Source organism: Scomber japonicus, chromosome 1, assembly GCF_027409825.1.
Source record: "Scomber japonicus isolate fScoJap1 chromosome 1, fScoJap1.pri, whole genome shotgun sequence".
NCBI lineage: Eukaryota > Metazoa > Chordata > Actinopteri > Scombriformes > Scombridae > Scomber > Scomber japonicus.
In genome coordinates this window covers 44,020,773-44,047,764 of record NC_070578.1, presented here as the reverse complement: position 1 = coordinate 44,047,764, position 26,992 = coordinate 44,020,773, and the positions used below count along the sequence as shown (strand labels likewise).

General features: G+C 47.6%; 1 protein-coding gene across 1 annotated transcript in view; it reads left to right on the top strand.

The window, feature by feature from the left end:
* The window catches only part of LOC128360385 (EMILIN-1-like), a 39,586-nt gene extending 12,871 nt beyond the window's left edge, over window positions 1-26,715 (top strand). The window contains exons 2-16 of the mRNA XM_053320810.1: window positions 2,400-2,525; window positions 3,180-3,541; window positions 3,803-4,023; window positions 4,184-4,342; window positions 4,432-4,696; window positions 4,880-5,265; window positions 5,581-5,730; window positions 7,737-8,067; window positions 8,372-8,770; window positions 8,844-9,092; window positions 9,617-9,808; window positions 10,078-10,185; window positions 10,415-10,432; window positions 10,801-10,935; window positions 25,658-26,715. Of these exons, the coding sequence (XP_053176785.1) occupies window positions 2,400-2,525; window positions 3,180-3,541; window positions 3,803-4,023; window positions 4,184-4,342; window positions 4,432-4,696; window positions 4,880-5,265; window positions 5,581-5,730; window positions 7,737-8,067; window positions 8,372-8,770; window positions 8,844-9,092; window positions 9,617-9,808; window positions 10,078-10,185; window positions 10,415-10,432; window positions 10,801-10,935; window positions 25,658-25,980 (3,424 nt within the window). The 3' untranslated portion in view covers window positions 25,981-26,715. The remainder of the gene's footprint in view (window positions 1-2,399; window positions 2,526-3,179; window positions 3,542-3,802; window positions 4,024-4,183; window positions 4,343-4,431; window positions 4,697-4,879; window positions 5,266-5,580; window positions 5,731-7,736; window positions 8,068-8,371; window positions 8,771-8,843; window positions 9,093-9,616; window positions 9,809-10,077; window positions 10,186-10,414; window positions 10,433-10,800; window positions 10,936-25,657) is intronic.
* Window positions 26,716-26,992: the final 277 nt, after the last annotated feature.

Genomic DNA, 26,992 nt, shown 5'->3' with positions numbered 1-26,992 from the left:
TACCAGCAGAACCCTCACACTACCAGTAGAACCCCCACACTACCAGCAGAACCCTCACACTACCAGCAGAACCCTCACACTACCAGCAGAACCCTGAAACTACCAGCAGAACCTTCACACTACCAGCAGAACCCTGAAACTACCAGTAGAACCCTCACACTACCAGCAGAACCCCCACACTACCAGCAGAACCCTCACACTACCAGCAGAACCCTCACACTACCAGCAGAACCCTGAAACTACCAGCAGAACCTTCACACTACCAGCAGAACCCTGAAACTACCAGTAGAACCCTCACACTACCAGCAGAACCCTCACACTACCAGCAGAACCATCACACTACCAGCAGAACCATCACACTACCAGCAGAACCCTGAAACTACCAGCAGAACCTTCACACTACCAGCAGAACCCTCACACTACCAGCAGAACCTTCACACTACCAGCAGAACCATCACACTACCAGCAGAACCCTCACACTACCAGCAGAACCATCACACTACCAGCAGAACCCTCACACTACCAGCAGAACCTTGACACTACCAGCTGAACCCTCACACTACCAGCAGAACCTTCACACTACCAGCAGAACCATCACACTACCAGCAGAACCATCACACTACCAGCAGAACCTTCACACTACCAGCAGAACCCTGAAACTACCAGCAGAACCTTCACACTACCAGCAGAACCCTGAGACTACCAGCAGAACCCTCACACTACCAGCAGAACCCTCACACTACCAGCAGAACCCTGAGACTACCAGCAGAACCATCACACTACCAGCAGAACCCTGAGACTACCAGCAGAAACCTGAGACTACCAGCAGAACCCTGAGACTACCAGCAGAACCCTGAGACTACCAGCAGAACGTGTGACGGGCAGCAGAACCCCCACACTACCAGAAGAACCCTGAGATTACCAGCAGAACCCTGAGACTACCAGCAGAACCCTCACACTACCAGCAGAACCCTGAGACTACCAGCAGAACCCTGAGACTACCAGCAGAACCCTCACACTACCAGCAGAACCCTGAGACTACCAGCAGAACCATCACACTACCAGCAGAACCCTGAGACTACCAGCAGAAACCTGAGACTACCAGCAGAACCCTGAGACTACCAGCAGAACCCTGAGACTACCAGCAGAACGTGTGACGGGCAGCAGAACCCCCACACTACCAGAAGAACCCTGAGACTACCAGCAGAACCCTGAGACTACCAGCAGAACCCTGAGACTACCAGCAGAACGTGTGACGGGCAGCAGAACCCCCACACTACCAGAAGAACCCTGAGACTACCAGCAGAACCCTGAGACTACCAGCAGAACGTGTGACGGGCAGCAGAACCTTAACACTACCAGCAGAACCCTGAGACTACCAGCAGAACCCTGAGACTACCAGCAGAACGTGTGACGGGCAGCAGAACCCCCACACTACCAGAAGAACCCTGAGACTACCAGCAGAACCCTGAGACTACCAGCAGAACCCTGAGACTACCAGCAGAACCCTGAGACTACCAGCAGAACCCTGAGACTACCAGCAGAACCCTGAGACTACCAGCAGAACCCTGAGACTACCAGCAGAACGTGTGACGGGCAGCAGAAGTGAAATTCCTGCTTGTTGTGAATTCCAGACGAAATTAACACAATTCAATTTAAACACAATGACTGTTTGTCAGCTGTGGATCCAACATGGCTGACACACACACACACACACACACACACACACACACACACACACACACACACACACACACACACAAACACACACATTCATCATCACACCCCGATGACATCAGCTGATGACATCACACCATGTGCTCAACATTTCCACACAACAGGACTTACTGATGGACGTTTAATGACATCTCTACCAAAAACTGCTCATTCTATTTCTACACGCCTTTCTCAAAGCTGCGTGGACATGCACGTGCACGTGCACGTGCACGTCTGTCTGTGATGATAAACACGGAGCTGAATACATTTCACTGTCAGCTGTTGTCTATGAACCTATACATACACTATCTACACACTCAGGGGCCTGAAGTACACACAAATACACACAGATGCACACTAACCCTAACCCATACCACAGACCAGAAAAAGCTGTAGTTGAATGTTTGTGTGTGTTTCTGTGTGTGTGTGTGTGTGTGTTTGTTTCTGTGTGTGTGTGTGTGTGCGTGTGTGTGTGTGCGTGTGTGTCCGTGTCCACCACATGTGGACTCCACCTGGTCCCAGAATCAGGTTTAAAGTTCTTCATCTGATCCTGAACATGATGAGTCTGGTTCTGCTCATATTTTATTTTCTTATGCAGCCACCGACACAGACGACTGAACATCGACGTGTATGTGTGTATGTGTGTGTGTGTGTGTGTGTGTGTGTGTGTGCGTCTCTGACAGGAACTGGTGTGCGTTTGTGGTGACGAAGACGGTGAGCTGTGTGGTGGAGGACGGCGTGGAGACCTACGTGAAGCCAGATTATCATCCCTGCAGCTGGGGCAGCGGCCAGTGCAGCCGGGTGGTGGCGTAAGTGCTGCACACACACACACACACACACACACACACACACACACACACACACACACAGACAGCTGCTTCCTGCTGTTGGGTTTATTCTTCTGCTTCTTTCTGGGAAATGTTCCACCCTGTCATCACTCTTCTTCTCTCTCTGTAATTCTCACAGAGAAATTTGAACCTTTTATTTAAATCTTCGTCTCTTCTTCTTCTTCTGCCTTTAATGTGGAAACAGAAGCTTCCTGTCTGAACTTCTTCTTCTTTGCAGCCAAAGGTAGTGCATAAACTGAATATTTGAGATGAGCTGTTTCAGTTTTTGGAGATGACCTGCTGACCCTGCAGCACCACCACCAGGCTGAGAGCTGCCTCAGACTCACGGCTGCTGGAGAGTAAACATCTGTTCCTCTGCAGCCGCACAGCTGGATCCAATCAAGGCTGACTTTGTGTTTTTATACAAGCTGATTGGCTGAGAGCTCGTGTCAAACATACTTGTGGTGGGCTGTGACGTCTCCGAACTTTACACAGAGGAGAAATAAGAGAAGGGTGACTCACATGTCAAATGTGTTCTCTGATCAGCTGAGCAGCCTCATTATCACATGACATCATGACATCAGGAGCCACGCAGGCTCTGATTGGATGTTGAACTAACTGGTTGTGTCTCTACAGCTATCGGACTTACATGAGGCCTCGGTACAAAGTGGCCTACAAAATGGTGACGGAGATGGAGTGGAAGTGTTGCCATGGTTACAACGGAGATGACTGCAGCGACGGTCCAGCTGGTGGAGCGGGGACCCAGATCTCCACCACCAGGCTTCAACCCCGTCCAGGAGGGGGGACGAGCCCCGGACAGGGAGGAGGGGGGACGAGCCCCGGACAGGGAGGAGGGGGGACGAGCCCTGGACAGGGAGGAGGGGGGACGAGCCCCGGACAGGGAGGACGGGGGACGAGCCCCGGACAGGGAGGAGGGGGGACGAGCCCCGGACAGGGAGGACGGGGGACGAGCCCCGGACAGGGAGGAGGTCATGGTGGTGAGTAGACATTAAAAAGTCAAATGCCATGAAGACAGACTTCAGACCCCGTGTCCACAGTTACTGTACCAGACTGAACATTAAGGTTCTGTTAGACCAGCACAGTGCTGATGGAGATCGTTCCTGCTCCACTCAGCATCATGGAGAGAACATCAGTGACCCATCAGGAACTGATTCTCCTCCTCCGGTGTCAGACGTGTCTTCATGTGGCTGTAAACCTTCGGTTTGTAGCTCTGAAGTTGCAGCTTTGTGTTCTTGCAGGACGAGTCGATAACGAGAAGATGAGGCAGCTGGAAGAAAAGATCCAGAGTCTGACCAAGAACCTGCAGGACCTGCAGTCCGCTATGAATGAGCGCAACAAGCCCGGCTTCGGCGGAGGCTCCCCAGGGGGAAGAAACCCAGCTGACGCAGCTCAGCCAGAGATCAAAGAGACCATTCATAGCATTCAGACCAAACTGGACCAGCTGGACAACCGCACACAGGTGAGTCTCAGACAGTCCTACACATGTGAGTACTGACTCAGAGAGGTCCACATGATGCAGACTAAATCCAGATGTTTGTAGTAATATTTGTGATGGGAGGATGGTAGGACTGGTTTGGTTTCCAGTCAGAAGAGACGCTGATGTGTCTCTGCTCCAACAGGCTCACGATAAAACACTAGTCAGCATTAACAACCACCTGGTGAACGGAAAAGGAAACGAGCTGGAAGGAGGCTCCTCTGGAGGAGGCCTGAACTCGCTGAAGGAGGAGATCCTCAGGGAGCTGGAGAGGAGGGTGTCACTGTCCTGCTCCTCCTGCCAGGTATCAGTACTCTGTCATTACCAGTACTTCAGTCCTGTGCATTTGTACTTCTGTACTTCTTTAATAAAGTACCTGACTGTTTTTTTCAGGCTGGCGTGGAGGACCTGCGCAGACAGCAGCAGGAAGACCGGGAAAGGATCCGAGCTCTGGAGAAGCAGCTGAATGCGATGGATGGTCGGTATCGGCAGGGGCTGGACGGACTGCGGCGGGAGGTGGAGCGTTCGCAGGGATGCTGTGATACCATCAACGACCTCCAAAACCGCGTCACTGATGCTGAGCGCAAAATTAGCTCTGCCTCTGAGAACTTTGATGTTCTGCAGACCCGCCTAGACAGAGAGCTCAGTGGGGGAGGGGGCACCAACAGGGGGGACGGGGGCACCAACAGGGGGGACGGGGGCAGCAACAGGGGGGACGGGGGCACCAACAGGGGGGACGGAGGCAGCAACAGGGGGGACGGGGGCAGCAACAGGGGGGACGGAGGCAGCAACAGGGGGGACGGGGGCAGCAACAGGGGGGACGGGGGCTTGAGAGGAGGAGCTGGTGGACTTGGTGGTGGTGGGAGGGATCAGGTACCAACAGAGGACAAACTGGAGAAGCAACTAAGTGACCTGGAGCGGCGAGTCAACAACACTGAACAAACTTGCTCTCACCTGGAGAAAGACCTGAAGGAGTACTTCCACAGAGAGTTAGGAGACCTGAGGACCGTCTTCCTGGAGCGGTTTGACGATCAAGCTTTCCGGATTGCAGATGTGGAGCTGGACGTGGGGCTGGTGAAAGACCGGGTCAGCGACCACGATAAGAGGCTGGAAAAGCTGCAAAACATCACCTCCATCCTGAGCCGGAGGGTGGAGGACTGTGGCTGTGGAGGGTCTGGAAGAGGGGGAGGAGGGAGAGGAGGAGAAGATGGAGGAGGGAGGGGAGACGTAGGGGGAGGAGGGAGAGGAGGCGTGGGGGGAGGAGGGAGGTGGGGAGAAGATGGAGGAGGGAGAGGAGGCGTAGGGGGAGGAGGGAGGTGGGGAGAAGATGGAGGAGGGAGGGGAGGCGTAGGGGGAGGAGGGAGAGGAGGAGAAGATGGAGGAGGGAGGGGAGGCGTAGGGGGAGGAGGGAGAGGAGGAGAAGATGGAGGAGGGAGGGGAGATGTAGGGGGAGGAGGGAGAGGAGGCATGGGGGGAGGAGGGAGGTGGGGAGAAGATGGAGGAGGGAGAGGAGGCGTAGGGGGAGGAGGGAGGTGGGGAGAGGGAGGAGGATTATCGGGGGTGGGGGGAGAACGAGATAATACAACAAAGAAATCTCTGGAGTGGAGAGTCGTCGCCAACGAGGACCAGATTCGACATTTCAACACTCAACTCAAAGACCTGTCGGTGTCGGGAGACTCTCTGTACGACAAGGTGAGACCCACAGAGAGGGGTCAGGGTCAGGGTTAGGGTTAGGGTATGCATATAGAGGGTTAGGGTCAGGGTATGCATATAGAGGGTTAGGGTATGCATATAGAGGGTCAGGGTCAGGGTTAGGGTTAGGGTTAGGGTATGCATATAGAGGGTTAGGGTATGCATGTAGAGTGGGTTAGGGTTAGGGTATGCATATAGAGGGTCAGGGTTAGGGTATGCATATAGAGGGTCAGGGTTAGGGTATGCATATAGAGGGTTAGGGTTAGGGTATGCATATAGTGGGTTAGGGTATGCATATAGAGGGTTAGGGTATGCATATAGAGGGTTAGGGTATGCATATAGAGGGTTAGGGTTAGGGTATGCATATAGTGGGTTAGGGTATGCATATAGAGGGTTAGGGTATGCATATAGTGGGTTAGGGTATGCATATAGAGGGTTAGGGTTAGGGTATGCATATAGAGGGTTAGGGTATGCATATAGAGGGTTAGGGTTAGGGTATGCATATAGAGGGTTAGGGTTAGGGTTAGGGTATGCATATAGAGTGGGTTAGGGTATGCATATAGAGGGTTAGGGTTAGGGTATGCATATAGAGGGTTAGGGTATGCATATAGAGGGTTAGGGTCAGGGTTAGGGTATGCATATAGAGGGTCAGGGTTAGGGTATGCATATAGAGGGTCAGGGTTAGGGTATGCATATAGAGGGTTAGGGTATGCATATAGTGGGTTAGGGTATGCATATAGAGGGTTAGGGTTAGGGTATGCATATAGAGGGTTAGGGTATGCATATAGAGGGTTAGGGTTAGGGTATGCATATAGAGGGTTAGGGTTAGGGTATGCATATAGAGGGTTAGGGTATGCATATAGAGGGTTAGGGTTAGGGTATGCATATAGAGGGTTAGGGTTAGGGTTAGGGTATGCATATAGAGTGGGTTAGGGTTAGGGTATGCATATAGAGTGGGTTAGGGTTAGGGTATGCATATAGAGGGTCAGGGTTAGGGTATGCATATAGAGGGTTAGGGTATGCATATAGAGGGTTATGGTATGCATATAGAGGGTTAGGGTTAGGGTATGCATATAGAGGGTCAGGGTTAGGGTATGCATATAGAGGGTTAGGGTCAGGGTATGCATATAGAGGGTTAGGGTTAGGGTATGCATATAGAGGGTTAGGGTATGCATATAGAGGGTTAGGGTATGCATATAGAGGGTTAGGGTATGCATATAGAGGGTTAGGGTATGCATATAGAGGGTTAGGGTATGCATATAGAGGGTCAGGGTTAGGGTATGCATATAGAGGGTTAGGGTATGCATATAGAGGGTTAGGGTATGCATATAGAGGGTTAGGGTATGCATATAGAGGGTCAGGGTTAGGGTATGCATATAGAGGGTTAGGGTTAGGGTATGCATATAGAGGGTCAGGGTTAGGGTATGCATATAGAGGGTTAGGGTTAGGGTATGCATATAGAGTGGGTTAGGGTATGCATATAGAGGGTTAGGGTATGCATATAGAGGGTTAGGGTATGCATATAGAGGGTTAGGGTATGCATATAGAGTGGGTTAGGGTATGCATATAGAGGGTTAGGGTATGCATATAGAGGGTTAGGGTATGCATATAGAGTGGGTTAGGGTATGCATATAGAGGGTTAGGGTATGCATATAGAGGGTTAGGGTTAGGGTATGCATATAGAGGGTTAGGGTATGCATATAGAGGGTTAGGGTATGCATATAGAGGGTTAGGGTATGCATATAGAGTGGGTTAGGGTATGCATATAGAGGGTTAGGGTATGCATATAGAGGGTTAGGGTTAGGGTATGCATATAGTGGGTTAGGGTATGCATATAGAGGGTCAGGGTTAGGGTATGCATATAGAGGGTTAGGGTTAGGGTATGCATATAGAGGGTTAGGGTATGCATATAGAGGGTTAGGGTATGCATATAGAGGGTTAGGGTATGCATATAGTGTTAATGTTAACACAGTGAACGTGAACATTAACGTGTGAATCGTCTCTAGGTGGTGGACCTGAGCCATGACGTCCGTAAGATCAAAGCTCTGACAGGTGACCACGGTGAGCACTTTAACCGGATCGTGACCGAGGTGGAGCTGCTGGGGCAGGACTGCGAGCTGTGTGGGCGCGTGCACGACGAGCTGCGCACGTTAAACAATCATTCCCGGCACGCGCTGAGCCGCATGGAGAACCGCATCGACACGCTCCAGACCCGCATGGATTCAGATGGCGGCTGCCTCCGGATCTGCTCCCGCCTGCAAGACGACGTCCGCCTCCTGCGAGACGACGTGAGGAGCTGCACCGGCCGATGTACGCCCGGCCCCCGCACACCTCCAGGTCAGCTCCACCAATCACAGCGGATCTGTTCACAGCGATAGAACGCTTTAAAACCAGAACGTGTTAACATGTCTTTTTAAAAAGAGTCCAAAATCACTCCTGGATCTGTTTTCTGCTCCTGAACCTCGTATATTCATATTTCTGCTCAGTTCTTTTAAATATGTTAAAAGTTTAAAGACCATTTAGAGACGCGAGTTATCCAGAGAAACAGACTCAGTACCGTTTCATATTATTAATGAATAACTGATTCATAATTAAGTTGCCCAAAGCGGACACAAACTAAACCAATCAAACCTTTCTTCAGGTGGTGGCTCTGCTGGTTCTGGTGCTGGTGGTGGAGGCAGCGGGGCCAGTGAGGCCCCTGGTGGAGGCAGCGGGGCCAGTGAGGCCCCTGGAGGAGGCGGCCGGGCCAGTGAGGCCCCTGGTGGAGGCGGCCGGGCCAGTGAGGCCCCTGGTGGAGGCGGCCGGGCCAGTGAGGCCCCTGGTGGAGGCGGCCGGGCCACTGGGGCCGGGGGCCCCGGGCTGGATGCTGACAAGTCTTTAGACGGTCACAGCGTGATCGGAGGCTCCATCAACAACCACCAGCTGAAGACGCTGCAGGCCGAACTGTCCGAGGTCATCCTCACCTTCAGCTCCATCAACGACACGCTGAAGGGTCTCGAACACACGGTGCAGAAACACGGCAGCGTCATCACCGACCTCGGTAAGTCCGGCTCTCCTCGCTGCCCCCTCCACCCCCCCCCACCATTCACTCATTCATCCTCTGACCCCCACAGGCAACACCAAGGATAAGATCATCTCTGAGCTGGACAAGATCCAGCAGGAGGTGACGGAGCACACGGAGGAGAGCCGGGATCGCCTGGACGGGCTGCACCGAGACGTCCGGCGGTTCGAGACCACGTTGCTGCTGGAGACCGCCGACTGCAAGAGATCCAGCGACGGGCTGGAGAAGAGACTGACCAAGATGGAGGACGTCTGTGGGAGGCTGGACGGGGTGTCGGACTCCATCAGCAAGATCAGAGACGGTATGAACACATGAGCTATGAACACATGAACCTATGAACACATGACCTATGAACACATGAACCTATGAACACATGAACTATGAACACATGAGCTATGAACACATGAACTATGAACACATGAACCTATGAACACATGACCTATGAACACATGCAACTATGAACACATGAACTATGAACACGAGCTATGAACACATGACCTATGAACACATGAACTATGAACACATGAGCTATGAACACATGAACCTATGAACACATGAACTATGAACACATGAGCTATGAACACATGAGCTATGAACACATGGAACTATGAACACATGAGCTATGAACACATGAGCTATGAACACATGAACTATGAACACATGAGCTATGAACACATGAACTATGAACACATGAGCTATGAACACATGAACCTATGAACATATGAGCTATGAACACATGAGCTATGAACACATGAACTATGAACACATGAACCTATGAACACATGAACCTATGAACACATGAACACGCTGTGTGTCCGTGTTCAGGTCTGAACCGACACGTGTCGAGTTTGTGGACGTGTGTCTCGGGTCTGAACGACTCGGTGGTCCGGCACGGCGGAGTCCTGGACGTGGTCCAGAAGAACCAGGACGACTTCCAGAGCCGAATGAAGAACCTGAACTCCTCCATGAACCAGGTTCTGACCAGGCTGCAGGGTTCCTCTGAGCACGACGCCACCGGTGAGTTAATAACACGATGCTAATAACACGATGCTAATAACACGATGCTAATGACACGATGCTAATGACACGATGCTAATGACACGATGCCAATGACACGATGCCAATGACACGATGCCAATGACACGATGCTAATAACACGATGCTAATAACACGATGCTAATGACACGATGCTAATGACACGATGCTAATGACACGATGCTAATGACACAAGTTAAACCCGCCCCCCCCCCCCCCCCCCCCCCCCTCCTCCCCACACACACACACAGGCCTGCCTGGAGGCCAGGGCCCCCCAGGAGAGAGAGGCTTCAATGGGCTACCAGGACCACGTGGACCACCTGGACCTCCTGGACGACCTGGAGAGAGTGGAGCACGAGGTGTGCCCAGTAACACACACACACACACACACACACACACACACACACACACACACACACACACACAGACACACACACACAGACACACACACACACACACACACACACACACACACACACACACAGACACACACACACAGACACACACACACACACACACACACTCTATATAACCTGATAATGAAGCAGAACAAATTTTAAACTAACGGGCTGATCTGGTTTCCTGCAGGTCCCCGAGGTGAAGCAGGTACGTGTTTTAATTTAATGTGGCACTACACACACACACACACACACACACACACACACACACACACACACACACACACACACACACCCAGCAGGAGCCGGGTCAGGGTTCTGGTCTAGACCTGCTCTGAGTGATTTGCTGCTTTATGAATAAAGATTGAAACAGGTTCTGATTTCCAATCATGAGTCCCTGACCCCTGACCCCTGACCCCTGACCCTAAACCCCTGACCCTAAACCCCTAACCCCTGACCCCTGACCCTAAACCCCTGACCCCTGACCCTAAACCCCTAACCCATCTCAGCTCCCTGTGTGTGTACAGGTGTGTATTCATATAATATGTGTGTGTGTGTGTGTGTGTGTGTGTACAGGTGTGCCCGGTGCTGATGCTCATGTACCCAAACTGTCGTTCTCGGCCGCCCTCACGGCTCCGATGGAGCGAGCAGGAACCATCGTCTTCGACAAGATGTTCGTCAATGAAGGAGATTTCTATGATCCCAGGACAGGTGAGCACCCTAGAACCTGCATGGTCCTAGAACCTGCATGGTCCTAGAACCTGCATGATCCTAGAACCTGCATGATCCTAGAACATACATGATCCTAGAACCTGCATGGTCCTAGAACCTGCATGATCCTAAAACCTGCATGATCCTAGAACCTGCATGATCCTAGAACCTGCATGATCCTAGAACATACATGATCCTAGACCTGCATGATCCTAGAACATGCATGGTCCTAGAACCTGCATGATCCTAGAACATACATGATCCTAGAACCTGCATGATCCTAGAACATACATGATCTAGAACCTGCATGATCCTAGAACCTGCATGGTCCTAGAACATACATGATCCTAGAACCTGCATGATCCTAGAACATACATGATCCTAGAACCTGCATGATCCTAGAACATACATGATCCTAGAACCTGCATGATCCTAGAACCTGCATGATCCTAGAACATACATGATCCTAGAACCTGCATGATCCTAGAACCTGCATGGTCCTAGAACCTGCATGATCCTAGAACATACATGATCCTAGAACCTGCATGATCCTAGAACCTGCATGGTCCTAGAACATACATGATCCTAGAACCTACATGATCCTAGAACCTGCATGATCCTAGAACCTGCATGATCCTAGAACATACATGATCTAGAACCTGCATGATCCTAGAACATACATGATCCTAGACCTGCATGATCCTAGAACATGCATGGTCCTAGAACCTGCATGATCCTAGAACATACATGATCCTAGAACATACATGATCCTAGAACCTGCATGATCCTAGAACATACATGATCCTAGAACATACATGATCCTAGAACCTACATGATCCTAGACCTGCATGATCCTAGAACATACATGATCTAGAACCTGCATGATCCTAGAACCTACATGATCCTAGAACATGCATGGTCCTAGAACCTGCATGATCCTAGAACCTGCATGATCCTAGAACATACATGATCTCCTCTCACCTCTATCACTGCACCTCTATCACTGCACCTCTATCACTCTACACCTCTATCACTCTACACCTCTATCACTGCACCTCTATCACTGCACCTCTATCACTGCACCTCTATCACTCTACACCTCTATCACTGCACCTCTATCACTCTACACCTCTATCACTGCACCTCTATCACTGCACCTCTATCACTGCACCTCTATCACTCTGCACCTCTTTCACTCTGCACCTCTATCACTGCACCTCTATCACTCTACACCTCTATCACTCTGCACCTCTATCACTGCACCTCTATCACTCTGCACCTCTATCACTCTACACCTCTATCACTGCACCTCTATCACTCTACACCTCTATCACTGCACCTCTATCACTGCACCTCTATCACTCTACACCTCTATCACTCTACACCTCTATCACTCTACACCTCTATCACTCTACACCTCTATCACTCTGCACCTCTATCACTCTGCACCTCTATCACTCTACACCTCTATAACTCTACACCTCTATCACTCTACACCTCTATCACTCTACGCCTCTATCACTCTACACCTCTATCACTCTACACCTCTATAACTCTACACCTCTATAACTCTGCACCTCTATCACTCTACACCTCTATCACTCTACACCTCTATCACTCTACACCTCTATCACTCTGCACCTCTATCACTCTACGCCTCTATCACTCTACACCTCTATCACTCTACACCTCTATCACTCTGCACCTCTATCACTCTGCACCTCTATCACTCTACACCTCTATCACTCTACACCTCTATCACTCTACACCTCTATCACTGCACCTCTATCACTGCACCTCTATCACTCTACACCTCTATCACTGCACCTCTATCACTCTACACCTCTATCACTCTACACCTCTATCACTCTACACCTCTATCACTCTACACCTCTATAACTCTACACCTCTATCACTCTACACCTCTATCACTCTACACCTCTATCACTCTACACCTCTATCACTCTACACCTCTATAACTCTACACCTCTATCACTCTACACCTCTATCACTGCACCTCTATCACTCTACACCTCTATCACTCTACACCTCTATCACTCTGCACCTCTATCACTCTACACCTCTATCACTCTACACCTCTATAACTCTACACCTCTATCACTCTACACCTCTATCACTCTACACCTCTATCACTGCACCTCTATCACTGCACCTCTATCACTCTACACCTCTATCACTGCACCTCTATCACTCTACACCTCTATCACTCTACACCTCTATCACTCTACACCTCTATCACTGCACCTCTATCACTCTACACCTCTATCACTCTACACCTCTATCACTCTGCACCTCTATCACTCTACACCTCTATCACTCTACACCTCTATAACTCTACACCTCTATCACTCTGCACCTCTATAACTCTGCACCTCTATCACTCTACACCTCTATCACTCTACACCTCTATCACTCTACACCTCTATCACTCTACACCTCTATCACTGCACCTCTATCACTCTGCACCTCTATCACTCTACGCCTCTATCACTCTACACCTCTATCACTCTACACCTCTATCACTCTGCACCTCTATCACTCTACACCTCTATCACTCTACACCTCTATCACTCTACACCTCTATCACTCTACACCTCTATCACTCTGCACCTCTATCACTCTACACCTCTATCACTCTACACCTCTATCACTCTACACCTCTATCACTCTACGCCTCTATCACTGCACCTCTATCACTCTACACCTCTATCACTCTACACCTCTATCACTCTACACCTCTATCACTCTGCACCTCTATCACTCTACACCTCTATCACTCTACACCTCTATCACTCTACACCTCTATCACTGCACCTCTATCACTCTACACCTCTATCACTCTACACCTCTATAACTCTACACCTCTATCACTCTACGCCTCTATCACTCGTCACCTCTATCACTCTACGCCTCTATCACTCTACACCTCTATCACTCTGCACCTCTATCACTCTACACCTCTATCACTCTACACCTCTATAACTCTACACCTCTATCACTCTACGCCTCTATCACTCGTCACCTCTATCACTCTACGCCTCTATCACTCTACACCTCTATAACTCTACACCTCTATCACTCTACACCTCTATCACTGCACCTCTATCACTGCACCTCTATCACTCTGCACCTCTATCACTCTACACCTCTATCACTCTACACCTCTATCACTCTGCACCTCTATCACTCTACACCTCTATCACTCTGCACCTCTATCACTCTACACCTCTATCACTCTACACCTCTATCACTCTGCACCTCTATCACTCTACACCTCTATCACTGCACCTCTATCACTGCACCTCTATCACTGCACCTCTATCACTCTACACCTCTATCACTCTACACCTCTATCACTCTACACCTCTATCACTCTACACCTCTATAACTACACCTCTATCACTCTACACCTCTATAACTCTACGCCTCTATCACTCTATACCTCTATCACTCTGCACCTCTATCACTCTACACCTCTATCACTCTATACCTCTATCACTCTACACCTCTATCACTCTACACCTCTATAACTCTGCACCTCTATCACTCTGCACCTCTATCACTCTGCACCTCTATAACTCTGCACCTCTATCACTCTATACCTCTATCACTCTGCACCTCTATCACTCTATACCTCTATCACTCTACACCTCTATCACTCTACACCTCTATCACTCTACACCTCTATCACTCTGCACCTCTATCACTCTGCACCTCTATCACTCTACACCTCTATCACTCTACACCTCTATCACTCTACACCTCTATCACTCTACACCTCTATCACTGCACCTCTATCACTGCACCTCTATCACTCTACACCTCTATCACTGCACCTCTATCACTGCACCTCTATCACTCTGCACCTCTATCACTCTACACCTCTATCACTCTACACCTCTATCACTCTACACCTCTATCACTCTACACCTCTATCACTCTGCACCTCTATCACTCTGCACCTCTATCACTCTACACCTCTATCACTCTACACCTCTATCACTCTACACCTCTATCACTCTGCACCTCTATCACTCTACACCTCTATCACTCTGCACCTCTATCACTCTACACCTCTATCACTCTACACCTCTATCACTCTACACCTCTATCACTCTACACCTCTATCACTCTACACCTCTATCACTGCACCTCTATAACTCTACACCTCTATCACTCTGCACCTCTATCACTGCACCTCTATAACTCTACACCTCTATCACTCTACACCTCTATCACTCTACACCTCTATCACTCTACACCTCTATCACTCTATACCTCTATCACTCTACACCTCTATCACTCTACACCTCTATCACTCTACACCTCTATCACTCTACACCTCTATCACTCTGCACCTCTATCACTCTGCACCTCTATAACTCTACACCTCTATCACTCTACACCTCTATCACTCTACACCTCTATCACTCTACACCTCTATCACTCCGCACCTCTATCACTCTACACCTCTATCACTCTACACCTCTATCACTCTACACCTCTATCACTGCACCTCTATCACTCTACACCTCTATCACTGCACCTCTATCACTCTACACCTCTATCACTCTACACCTCTATCACTCTACACCTCTATCACTCTACACCTCTATCACTCTGCACCTCTATCACTCTACACCTCTATAACTCTACACCTCTATCACTCTACACCTCTATAACTCTACACCTCTATCACTCTACACCTCTATCACTCTACACCTCTATCACTGCACCTCTATCACTCTACACCTCTATCACTGCACCTCTATCACTCTACACCTCTATCACTCTACACCTCTATCACTCTACACCTCTATCACTCTACACCTCTATCACTCTACACCTCTATCACTGCACCTCTATCACTCTACACCTCTATCACTGCACCTCTATCACTCTACACCTCTATCACTCTACACCTCTATCACTCTGCACCTCTATCACTCTACACCTCTATCACTCTACACCTCTATAACTCTACACCTCTATCACTCTACACCTCTATCACTCTACACCTCTATCACTCTACACCTCTATCACTGCACCTCTATCACTCTACACCTCTATCACTGCACCTCTATCACTCTACACCTCTATCACTCTACACCTCTATCACTCTGCACCTCTATCACTCTACACCTCTATCACTCTACACCTCTATCACTCTACACCTCTATCACTCTACACCTCTATAACTCTACACCTCTATCACTCTACACCTCTATCACTCTACACCTCTATCACTCTACGCCTCTATCACTCTACACCTCTATCACTCTACACCTCTATAACTCTACACCTCTATAACTCTGCACCTCTATCACTCTACACCTCTATCACTCTACACCTCTATCACTCTACACCTCTATAACTCTACACCTCTATAACTCTGCACCTCTATCACTCTACACCTCTATCACTCTGCACCTCTATCACTCTACGCCTCTATCACTCTACACCTCTATCACTCTACACCTCTATCACTCTACACCTCTATAACTCTACACCTCTATCACTCTACACCTCTATCACTCTATACTTCTATCACTCTACACCTCTATCACTCTACACCTCTATCACTCTGCACCTCTATCACTCTACACCTCTATCACTCTGCACTTCTATCACTCTACACCTCTATCACTCTACACCTCTATCACTCTACACCTCTATCACTCTACACCTCTATCACTCTACACCTCTATCACTCTACACCTCTATCACTCTACACCTCTATCACTCTACACCTCTATCATTCTGCACCTCTATCATTCTACACCTCTATCACTCTGCACCTCTATCACTCTACACCTCTATAACTGTACACCTCTATCACTCTACACCTCTATAACTCTGCACCTCTATCACTCTGCACCTCTATCACTCTACACCTCTATCACTCTGCACCTCTATCACTCTACACCTCTATCACTCTACACCTCTATCACTCTACACCTCTATCACTCTACACCTCTATCACTCTGCACCTCTATCACTCTACACCTCTATCACTCTACACCTCTATCACTCTACACCTCTATCACTCTACACCTCTATAACTCTACACCTCTATCACTCTGCACCTCTATCACTCTGCACCTCTATCACTCTACACCTCTATCACTCTACACCTCTATCACTCTACACCTCTATCACTCTGCACCTCTATCACTCTACACCTCTATCACTCTACACCTCTATCACTCTACACCTCTATCACTCTACACCTCTATCACTCTACACCTCTATCACTCTACACCTCTATAACTCTACGCCTCTATCACTCTATACCTCTATCACTCTGCACCTCTATCACTCTACACCTCTATCACTCTATACCTCTATCACTCTACACCTCTATCACTCTACACCTCTATAACTCTGCACCTCTATCACTCTACACCTCTATCACTCTACACCTCTATAACTCTACACCTCTATCACTCTACACCTCTATCACTCTACACCTCTATCACTCTACACCTCTATCACTCTATACCTCTATCACTCTGCACCTCTATCACTCTACACCTCTATCACTCTATACCTCTATCACTCTACACCTCTATCACTCTACACCTCTATAACTCTGCACCTCTATCACTCTACACCTCTATCACTCTACACCTCTATAACTCTACACCTCTATCACTCTGCACCTCTATCACTCTGCACCTCTATCACTCTGCACCTCTATAACTCTGCACCTCTATCACTCTATACCTCTATCACTCTGCACCTCTATCACTCTACACCTCTATCACTCTATACCTCTATCACTCTACACCTCTATCACTCTACACCTCTATCACTCTACACCTCTATCACTCTGCACCTCTATCACTCTGCACCTCTATCACTCTACACCTCTATCACTCTACACCTCTATCACTCTACACCTCTATCACTGCACCTCTATCACTGCACCTCTATCACTCTACACCTCTATCACTGCACCTCTATCACTGCACCTCTATCACTCTGCACCTCTATCACTCTACACCTCTATCACTCTACACCTCTATCACTCTACACCTCTATCACTCTACACCTCTATCACTCTGCACCTCTATCACTCTACACCTCTATCACTCTGCACCTCTATCACTGCACCTCTATCACTCTGCACCTCTATAACTCTGCACCTCTATCACTCTACACCTCTATCACTCTACACCTCTATCACTCTACACCTCTATCACTCTACACCTCTATAACTCTACACCTCTATCACTCTGCACCTCTATCACTCTGCACCTCTATCACTCTACACCTCTATCACTCTACACCTCTATCACTCTACACCTCTATCACTCTACACCTCTATCACTCTACACCTCTATCACTGCACCTCTATCACTGCACCTCTATCACTCTACACCTCTATCACTGCACCTCTATCACTCTACACCTCTATCACTCTACACCTCTATCACTCTACACCTCTATAACTCTACACCTCTATCACTGCACCTCTATAACTCTACACCTCTATCACTCTGCACCTCTATCACTGCACCTCTATAACTCTACACCTCTATCACTCTACACCTCTATCACTCTACACCTCTATCACTCTACACCTCTATCACTCTATACCTCTATCACTCTACACCTCTATCACTCTACACCTCTATCACTCTACACCTCTATCACTCTACACCTCTATCACTCTGCACCTCTATCACTCTGCACCTCTATAACTCTACACCTCTATCACTCTACACCTCTATCACTCTACACCTCTATCACTCTACACCTCTATCACTCCGCACCTCTATCACTCTACACCTCTATCACTCTACACCTCTATCACTCTACACCTCTATCACTGCACCTCTATCACTCTACACCTCTATCACTGCACCTCTATCACTCTACACCTCTATCACTCTACACCTCTATCACTCTACACCTCTATCACTCTACACCTCTATCACTCTGCACCTCTATCACTCTACACCTCTATAACTCTACACCTCTATCACTCTACACCTCTATAACTCTACACCTCTATCACTCTACACCTCTATCACTCTACACCTCTATCACTGCACCTCTATCACTCTACACCTCTATCACTGCACCTCTATCACTCTACACCTCTATCACTCTACACCTCTATCACTCTACACCTCTATAACTCTACACCTCTATCACTCTACACCTTTATCACTCTACACCTCTATCACTCTACACCTTTATCACTCTACACCTCTATCACTCTACACCTCTATCACTCTACACCTCTATCACTCTACACCTCTATCACTCTACACCTCTATCACTCTACACCTCTATCACTCTGCACCTCTATCACTCTACACCTCTATAACTCTACACCTCTATCACTCTACACCTCTATAACTCTACACCTCTATCACTCTACACCTCTATCACTCTACACCTCTATCACTGCACCTCTATCACTCTACACCTCTATCACTGCACCTCTATCACTCTACACCTCTATCACTCTACACCTCTATCACTCTGCACCTCTATCACTCTACACCTCTATCACTCTACACCTCTATAACTCTACACCTCTATCACTCTACACCTCTATCACTCTACACCTCTATCACTCTACACCTCTATCACTGCACCTCTATCACTCTACACCTCTATCACTGCACCTCTATCACTCTACACCTCTATCACTCTACACCTCTATCACTCTGCACCTCTATCACTCTACACCTCTATCACTCTACACCTCTATCACTCTACACCTCTATCACTCTACACCTCTATAACTCTACACCTCTATCACTCTACACCTCTATCACTCTACACCTCTATCACTCTACGCCTCTATCACTCTACACCTCTATCACTCTACACCTCTATCACTCTACACCTCTATAACTCTACACCTCTATAACTCTACACCTCTATAACTCTGCACCTCTATCACTCTACACCTCTATCACTCTACACCTCTATCACTCTACACCTCTATAACTCTACACCTCTATAACTCTGCACCTCTATCACTCTACACCTCTATCACTCTGCACCTCTATCACTCTACGCCTCTATCACTCTACACCTCTATCACTCTACACCTCTATCACTCTACACCTCTATAACTCTACACCTCTATCACTCTACACCTCTATCACTCTATACTTCTATCACTCTACACCTCTATCACTCTACACCTCTATCACTCTGCACCTCTATCACTCTACACCTCTATCACTCTGCACTTCTATCACTCTACACCTCTATCACTCTACACCTCTATCACTCTACACCTCTATCACTCTACACCTCTATCACTCTACACCTCTATAACTCTACACCTCTATCACTCTACACCTCTATCACTCTACACCTCTATCACTCTACACCTCTATCACTCTGCACCTCTATCACTCTGCACCTCTATCACTCTACACCTCTATCACTCTACACCTCTATCATTCTGCACCTCTATCATTCTACACCTCTATCACTCTGCACCTCTATCACTCTACACCTCTATCACTCTACACCTCTATCACTCTACACCTCTATCACTCTACACCTCTATCACTCTGCACCTCTATCACTCTACACCTCTATCACTCTACACCTCTATCACTCTACACCTCTATCACTCTACACCTCTATAACTCTACACCTCTATCACTCTGCACCTCTATCACTCTGCACCTCTATCACTCTGCACCTCTATCACTCTGCACCTCTATCACTCTACACCTCTATCACTCTACACCTCTATCACTCTACACCTCTATCACTCTACACCTCTATAACTCTACACCTCTATCACTCTACACCTCTATAACTCTGCACCTCTATCACTCTGCACCTCTATCACTCTACACCTCTATCACTCTGCACCTCTATCACTCTACACCTCTATCACTCTACACCTCTATCACTCTACACCTCTATCACTCTACACCTCTATCACTCTGCACCTCTATCACTCTACACCTCTATCACTCTACACCTCTATCACTCTACACCTCTATCACTCTACACCTCTATAACTCTACACCTCTATCACTCTGCACCTCTATCACTCTGCACCTCTATCACTCTACACCTCTATCACTCTACACCTCTATCACTCTACACCTCTATCACTCTGCACCTCTATCACTCTACACCTCTATCACTCTACACCTCTATCACTCTACACCTCTATCACTCTGCACCTCTATCACTCTACACCTCTATCACTCTACACCTCTATCACTCTACACCTCTATCACTCTACACCTCTATCACTCTACACCTCTATCACTCTGCACCTCTATCACTCTGCACCTCTATCACTCTGCACCTCTATCACTCTACACCTCTATCACTCTGCACCTCTATCACTCTGCACCTCTATCACTCTACACCTCTATCACTCTACACCTCTATCACTCTACACCTCTATCACTCTACACCTCTATCACTCTACACCTCTATCACTCTGCACCTCTATCACTCTGCACCTCTATCACTCTACACCTCTATCACTCTACACCTCTATAACTCTACACCTCTATCACTCTACGCCTCTATCACTCTACGCCTCTATCACTCTACACCTCTATAACTCTACACCTCTATCACTCGTCGCCTCTATCACTCTACGCCTCTATCACTCTACACCTCTATAACTCTACACCTCTATCACTCTACACCTCTATCACTCTACACCTCTATCACTCTGCACCTCTATCACACTACACCTCTATCACTCTACACCTCTATCACTCTGCACCTCTATCACTCTACACCTCTATCACTCTACGCCTCTATCACTCTACACCTCTATAACTCTACACCTCTATCACTCTACACTTCTATCACTCTACACCTCTATCACTCTGCACCTCTATCACTCTACACCTTTATCACTCTGCACCTCTATCACTCTGCACCTCTATAACTCTACACCTCTATCACTCGTCACCTCTATCACTCTACGCCTCTATCACTCTACACCTCTATAACTCTACACCTCTATCACTCTGCACCTCTATCACTCTACACCTCTATCACTCGTCACCTCTATCACTCTACGCCTCTATCACTCTACGCCTCTATCACTCTACACCTCTATAACTCTACACCTCTATCACTCTACACCTCTATCACTCTACACCTCTATCACTCTACACCTCTATCACTCTACACCTCTATCACTCTACACCTCTATAACTCTACACCTCTATCACTGCACCTCTATAACTCTACACCTCTATCACTCTACGCCTCTATCACTCTACGCCTCTATCACTCTACACCTCTATAACTCTACACCTCTATCACTCGTCGCCTCTATCACTCTGCACCTCTATCACTCTGCACCTCTATCACTCTACACCTCTATAACTCTACACCTCTATCACTCTACACCTCTATCACTCTACACCTCTATCACTCTGCACCTCTATCACACTACACCTCTATCACTCTACACCTCTATCACTCTGCACCTCTATCACTCTACACCTCTATCACTCTACGCCTCTATCACTCTACACCTCTATAACTCTACACCTCTATCACTCTACACTTCTATCACTCTACACCTCTATCACTCTGCACCTCTATCACTCTACACCTTTATCACTCTGCACCTCTATCACTCTGCACCTCTATAACTCTACACCTCTATCACTCGTCACCTCTATCACTCTACGCCTCTATCACTCTACACCTCTATAACTCTACACCTCTATCACTCTGCACCTCTATCACTCTACACCTCTATCACTCGTCACCTCTATCACTCTACGCCTCTATCACTCTACGCCTCTATCACTCTACACCTCTATAACTCTACACCTCTATCACTCTACACCTCTATCACTCTACACCTCTATCACTCTACACCTCTATCACTCTACACCTCTATCACTCTACACCTCTATAACTCTACACCTCTATCACTGCACCTCTATAACTCTACACCTCTATCACTCTACACCTCTATCACTCTACACCTCTATCACTCTACACCTCTATCACTCTACACCTCTATCACTCTACACCTCTATCACTCTACACCTCTATCACTCTACACCTCTATCACTCTGCACCTCTATCACTGCACCTCTATAACTCTACACCTCTATCACTCTACACCTCTATCACTCTACACCTCTATCACTCTACACCTCTATCACTCTACACCTCTATCACTCTGCACCTCTATCACTCTACACCTCTATAACTCTACACCTCTATCACTCTACACCTCTATCACTCTACACCTCTATCACTCTACACCTCTATCACTCTACACCTCTATCACTCTACACCTCTATCACTCTACACCTCTATCACTCTGCACCTCTATCACTGCACCTCTATAACTCTACACCTCTATCACTCTACACCTCTATCACTCTACACCTCTATCACTCTACACCTCTATCACTCTACACCTCTATCACTCTACACCTCTATCACTCTGCACCTCTATCACTGCACCTCTATAACTCTACACCTCTATCACTCTACACCTCTATCACTCTACACCTCTATCACTCTACACCTCTATAACTCTACACCTCTATCACTCTACACCTCTATCACTCTACACCTCTATCACTGCACCTCTATCACTCTACACCTCTATAACTCTGCACCTCTATCACTCTACACCTCTATAACTCTGCACCTCTATCACTCTACACCTCTATCACTCTACACCTCTATCACTCTACACCTCTATCACTCTACACCTCTATCACTCTACACCTCTATCACTCTACACCTCTATCACTCTACACCTCTATAACTCTACACCTCTATCACTCTGCACCTCTATCACTCTGCACCTCTATCACTCTACACCTCTATCACTCTACACCTCTATCACTCTACACCTCTATAACTCTACACCTCTATCACTCTGCACCTCTATAACTCTACACCTCTATCACTCTGCACCTCTATCACTCTGCACCTCTATCACTCTACACCTCTATCACTGCACCTCTATCACTCTACACCTCTATCACTCGTCGCCTCTATCACTCTACGCCTCTATAACTCTACACCTCTATCACTCTACACCTCTATAACTCTACACCTCTATCACTCTACACCTCTATCACTCTGCACCTCTATCACTCTACACCTCTATCACTCTACACCTCTATCACTCTGCACCTCTATCACTCTACACCTCTATCACTCTACACCTCTATCACTCTACACCTCTATCACTCTACACCTCTATCACTCTACACCTCTATCACTCTACACCTCTATCACTCTGCACCTCTATCACTCTACACCTCTATAACTCTACACCTCTATCACTCTACACCTCTATCACTCTGTACCTCTATCACTCTACACCTCTATAACTCTACACCTCTATCACTCGTCACCTCTATCACTCTACGCCTCTATCACTCTACACCTCTATAACTCTACACCTCTATCACTCTGCACCTCTATCACTCTACACCTCTATCACTCTACACCTCTATCACTCTACACCTCTATCACTCTACACCTCTATCACTCTGCACCTCTATCACACTGCACCTCTATCACTGCACCTCTATAACTCTACACCTCTATCACTCTACACCTCTATCACTCTACACCTCTATCACTCTACACCTCTATCACTCTACACCTCTATCACTCTACACCTCTATCACTCTACACCTCTATAACTCTGCACCTCTATAACTCTATACCTCTATCACTCTACGCCTCTATCACTCTACACCTCTATCACTCTGCACCTCTATCACTCTACACCTCTATCACTGCACCTCTATCACTCTACACCTCTATAACTCTACACCTCTATAACTCTACACCTCTATCACTCTACACCTCTATCACTCTACACCTCTATAACTCTGCACCTCTATCACTCTACACCTCTATCACTCTGCACCTCTATCACTCTACACCTCTATAACTCTACACCTCTATCACTCTACGCCTCTATCACTCTACACCTCTATCACTCTACACCTCTATCACTCTACACCTCTATCACTCTACACCTCTATCACTCTACGCCTCTATCACTCTGCACCTCTATCACTCTACACCTCTATAACTCTACACCTCTATCACTCTACGCCTCTATCACTCTACACCTCTATCACTCTACACCTCTATCACTCTGCACCTCTATCACTCTACACCTCTATCACTCTACACCTCTATCACTCTACACCTCTATCACTCTACACCTCTATAACTCTACACCTCTATAACTCTGCACCTCTATCACTCTACACCTCTATCACTCTGCACCTCTATCACTCTACACCTCTATCACTCTACACCTTTATCACTCTACACCTCTATAACTCTACACCTCTATCACTCTACACCTCTATAACTCTACACCTCTATCACTCTACACCTCTATCACTCTACACCTCTATAACTCTACACCTCTATCACTCTGCACCTCTATCACTCTACACCTCTATCACTCTACACCTCTATCACTCTACACCTCTATCACTCTATACTTCTATCACTCTACACCTCTATCACTCTACACCTCTATCACTCTACACCTCTATCACTCTACACCTCTATCACTCTGCACCTCTATCACTCTGCACCTCTATCACTCTACACCTCTATCACTCTACACCTCTATAACTCTACACCTTTATAACTCTGCACCTCTATCACACTATACTTGTATAACTGTAGCTCTATAAATATGCAACTCTGTCCTCTTCAGGCATCTTCACTGCCCCTGTAGACGGACACTACTTTTTCAGTGCCGTCCTGACAGGCTACAAGAATGAGAAGATTGAGGCAGTTCTGTCCAAGTCCAACTATGGCATGACCCGGGCAGACTCTGGGGGCTACCAGCCTGAAGGCCTGGAGAACAACCCCGTGGCCGAGGCCAAGACCCCCCCGGGTTCGCTGGCCGTCTTTAGCATCATTCTGCCTCTGCAAACCCGAGACACAGTCTGCATCGACTTGGTGATGGGCAAACTGGCCCACTCTGTGGAGCCGCTCACCATCTTTAACGGGATGCTACTCTATGAGGACATGTGACCGGACAACCTGAACCTCATGATATATGACAGACCCAGAAGAGGCGGGACCGCAAAGAACCTGGACCAAATAATCTGAGACAAACCCAGAGGAGGCAAAGAACCTTCATCAGACTGCTGATGACAGAATGATTTATGGAAGCTTCAGTACTAAACAGATGTTTTTATTCCACAGTCACTCCACTACAGGACCTGATGGCAACAGCGCCTCCCACAGGCTGCAGGGTTAATTACAGCCTCAACATGCTGATAATGTATCATGCAGTTTGTCCTGAGGGGGAGGGGGACTAGAGGAACACTCACAGGCTCATTTAACCAAAGTGCTGCACAGACTTTAGCCCCGTCCCTGACAGGTCAGGTGTTGTCATGGCAACTTGTGACCATGTGACTTTAAATATGATGAAAGCTTTGTAAAAGCAGAATGTGTAGCTGAGAGAAATGATATCTTTTTATTTTCCACCTGACACGAGTTCACATTGTGAATGTTATTTTATTGGTGTTTTTAATCTTTTGTCACAAATATTAAAAAAGGACAACGCTGGAAATATTCTATATTTTCTTAGTGTTAACAAATCCCTTCAAATAGTAGAATGAAGAAATGAAAGTAGAAATACTGCCTTCAAAGTATTTTTAAAACACATTAGAACAAAGCACTTGTATTAAAAGTAAAAGTAGTTAAAAGTAGTCAAAGTGGTTTGATGTCTGCTTCCATTTATTAGCTTTTGATATAAATCTTAATCTGAAGGGAGGTAGAGCGTCCGCTGATCGGAAGATCGGTGGTTCGAATCCTAGACGTGTCCTTTGATAAGACGCTGCAGGATCAGGAAGTCCTCCTGATGAGCAGGTCAGCACCCTGACCCTGACCCTGACCCTGACCCTGACCCTGACCCTGACCCTGACCCTGACCCTCACCCTTCAGTGTGTGTGAGTGAGTGAAAAGTGTCAAATTAATGAAATCCATTCACCATAAATGTAATGGAAGAAGATTCAAGATGAGTTACTCTCCAACACTG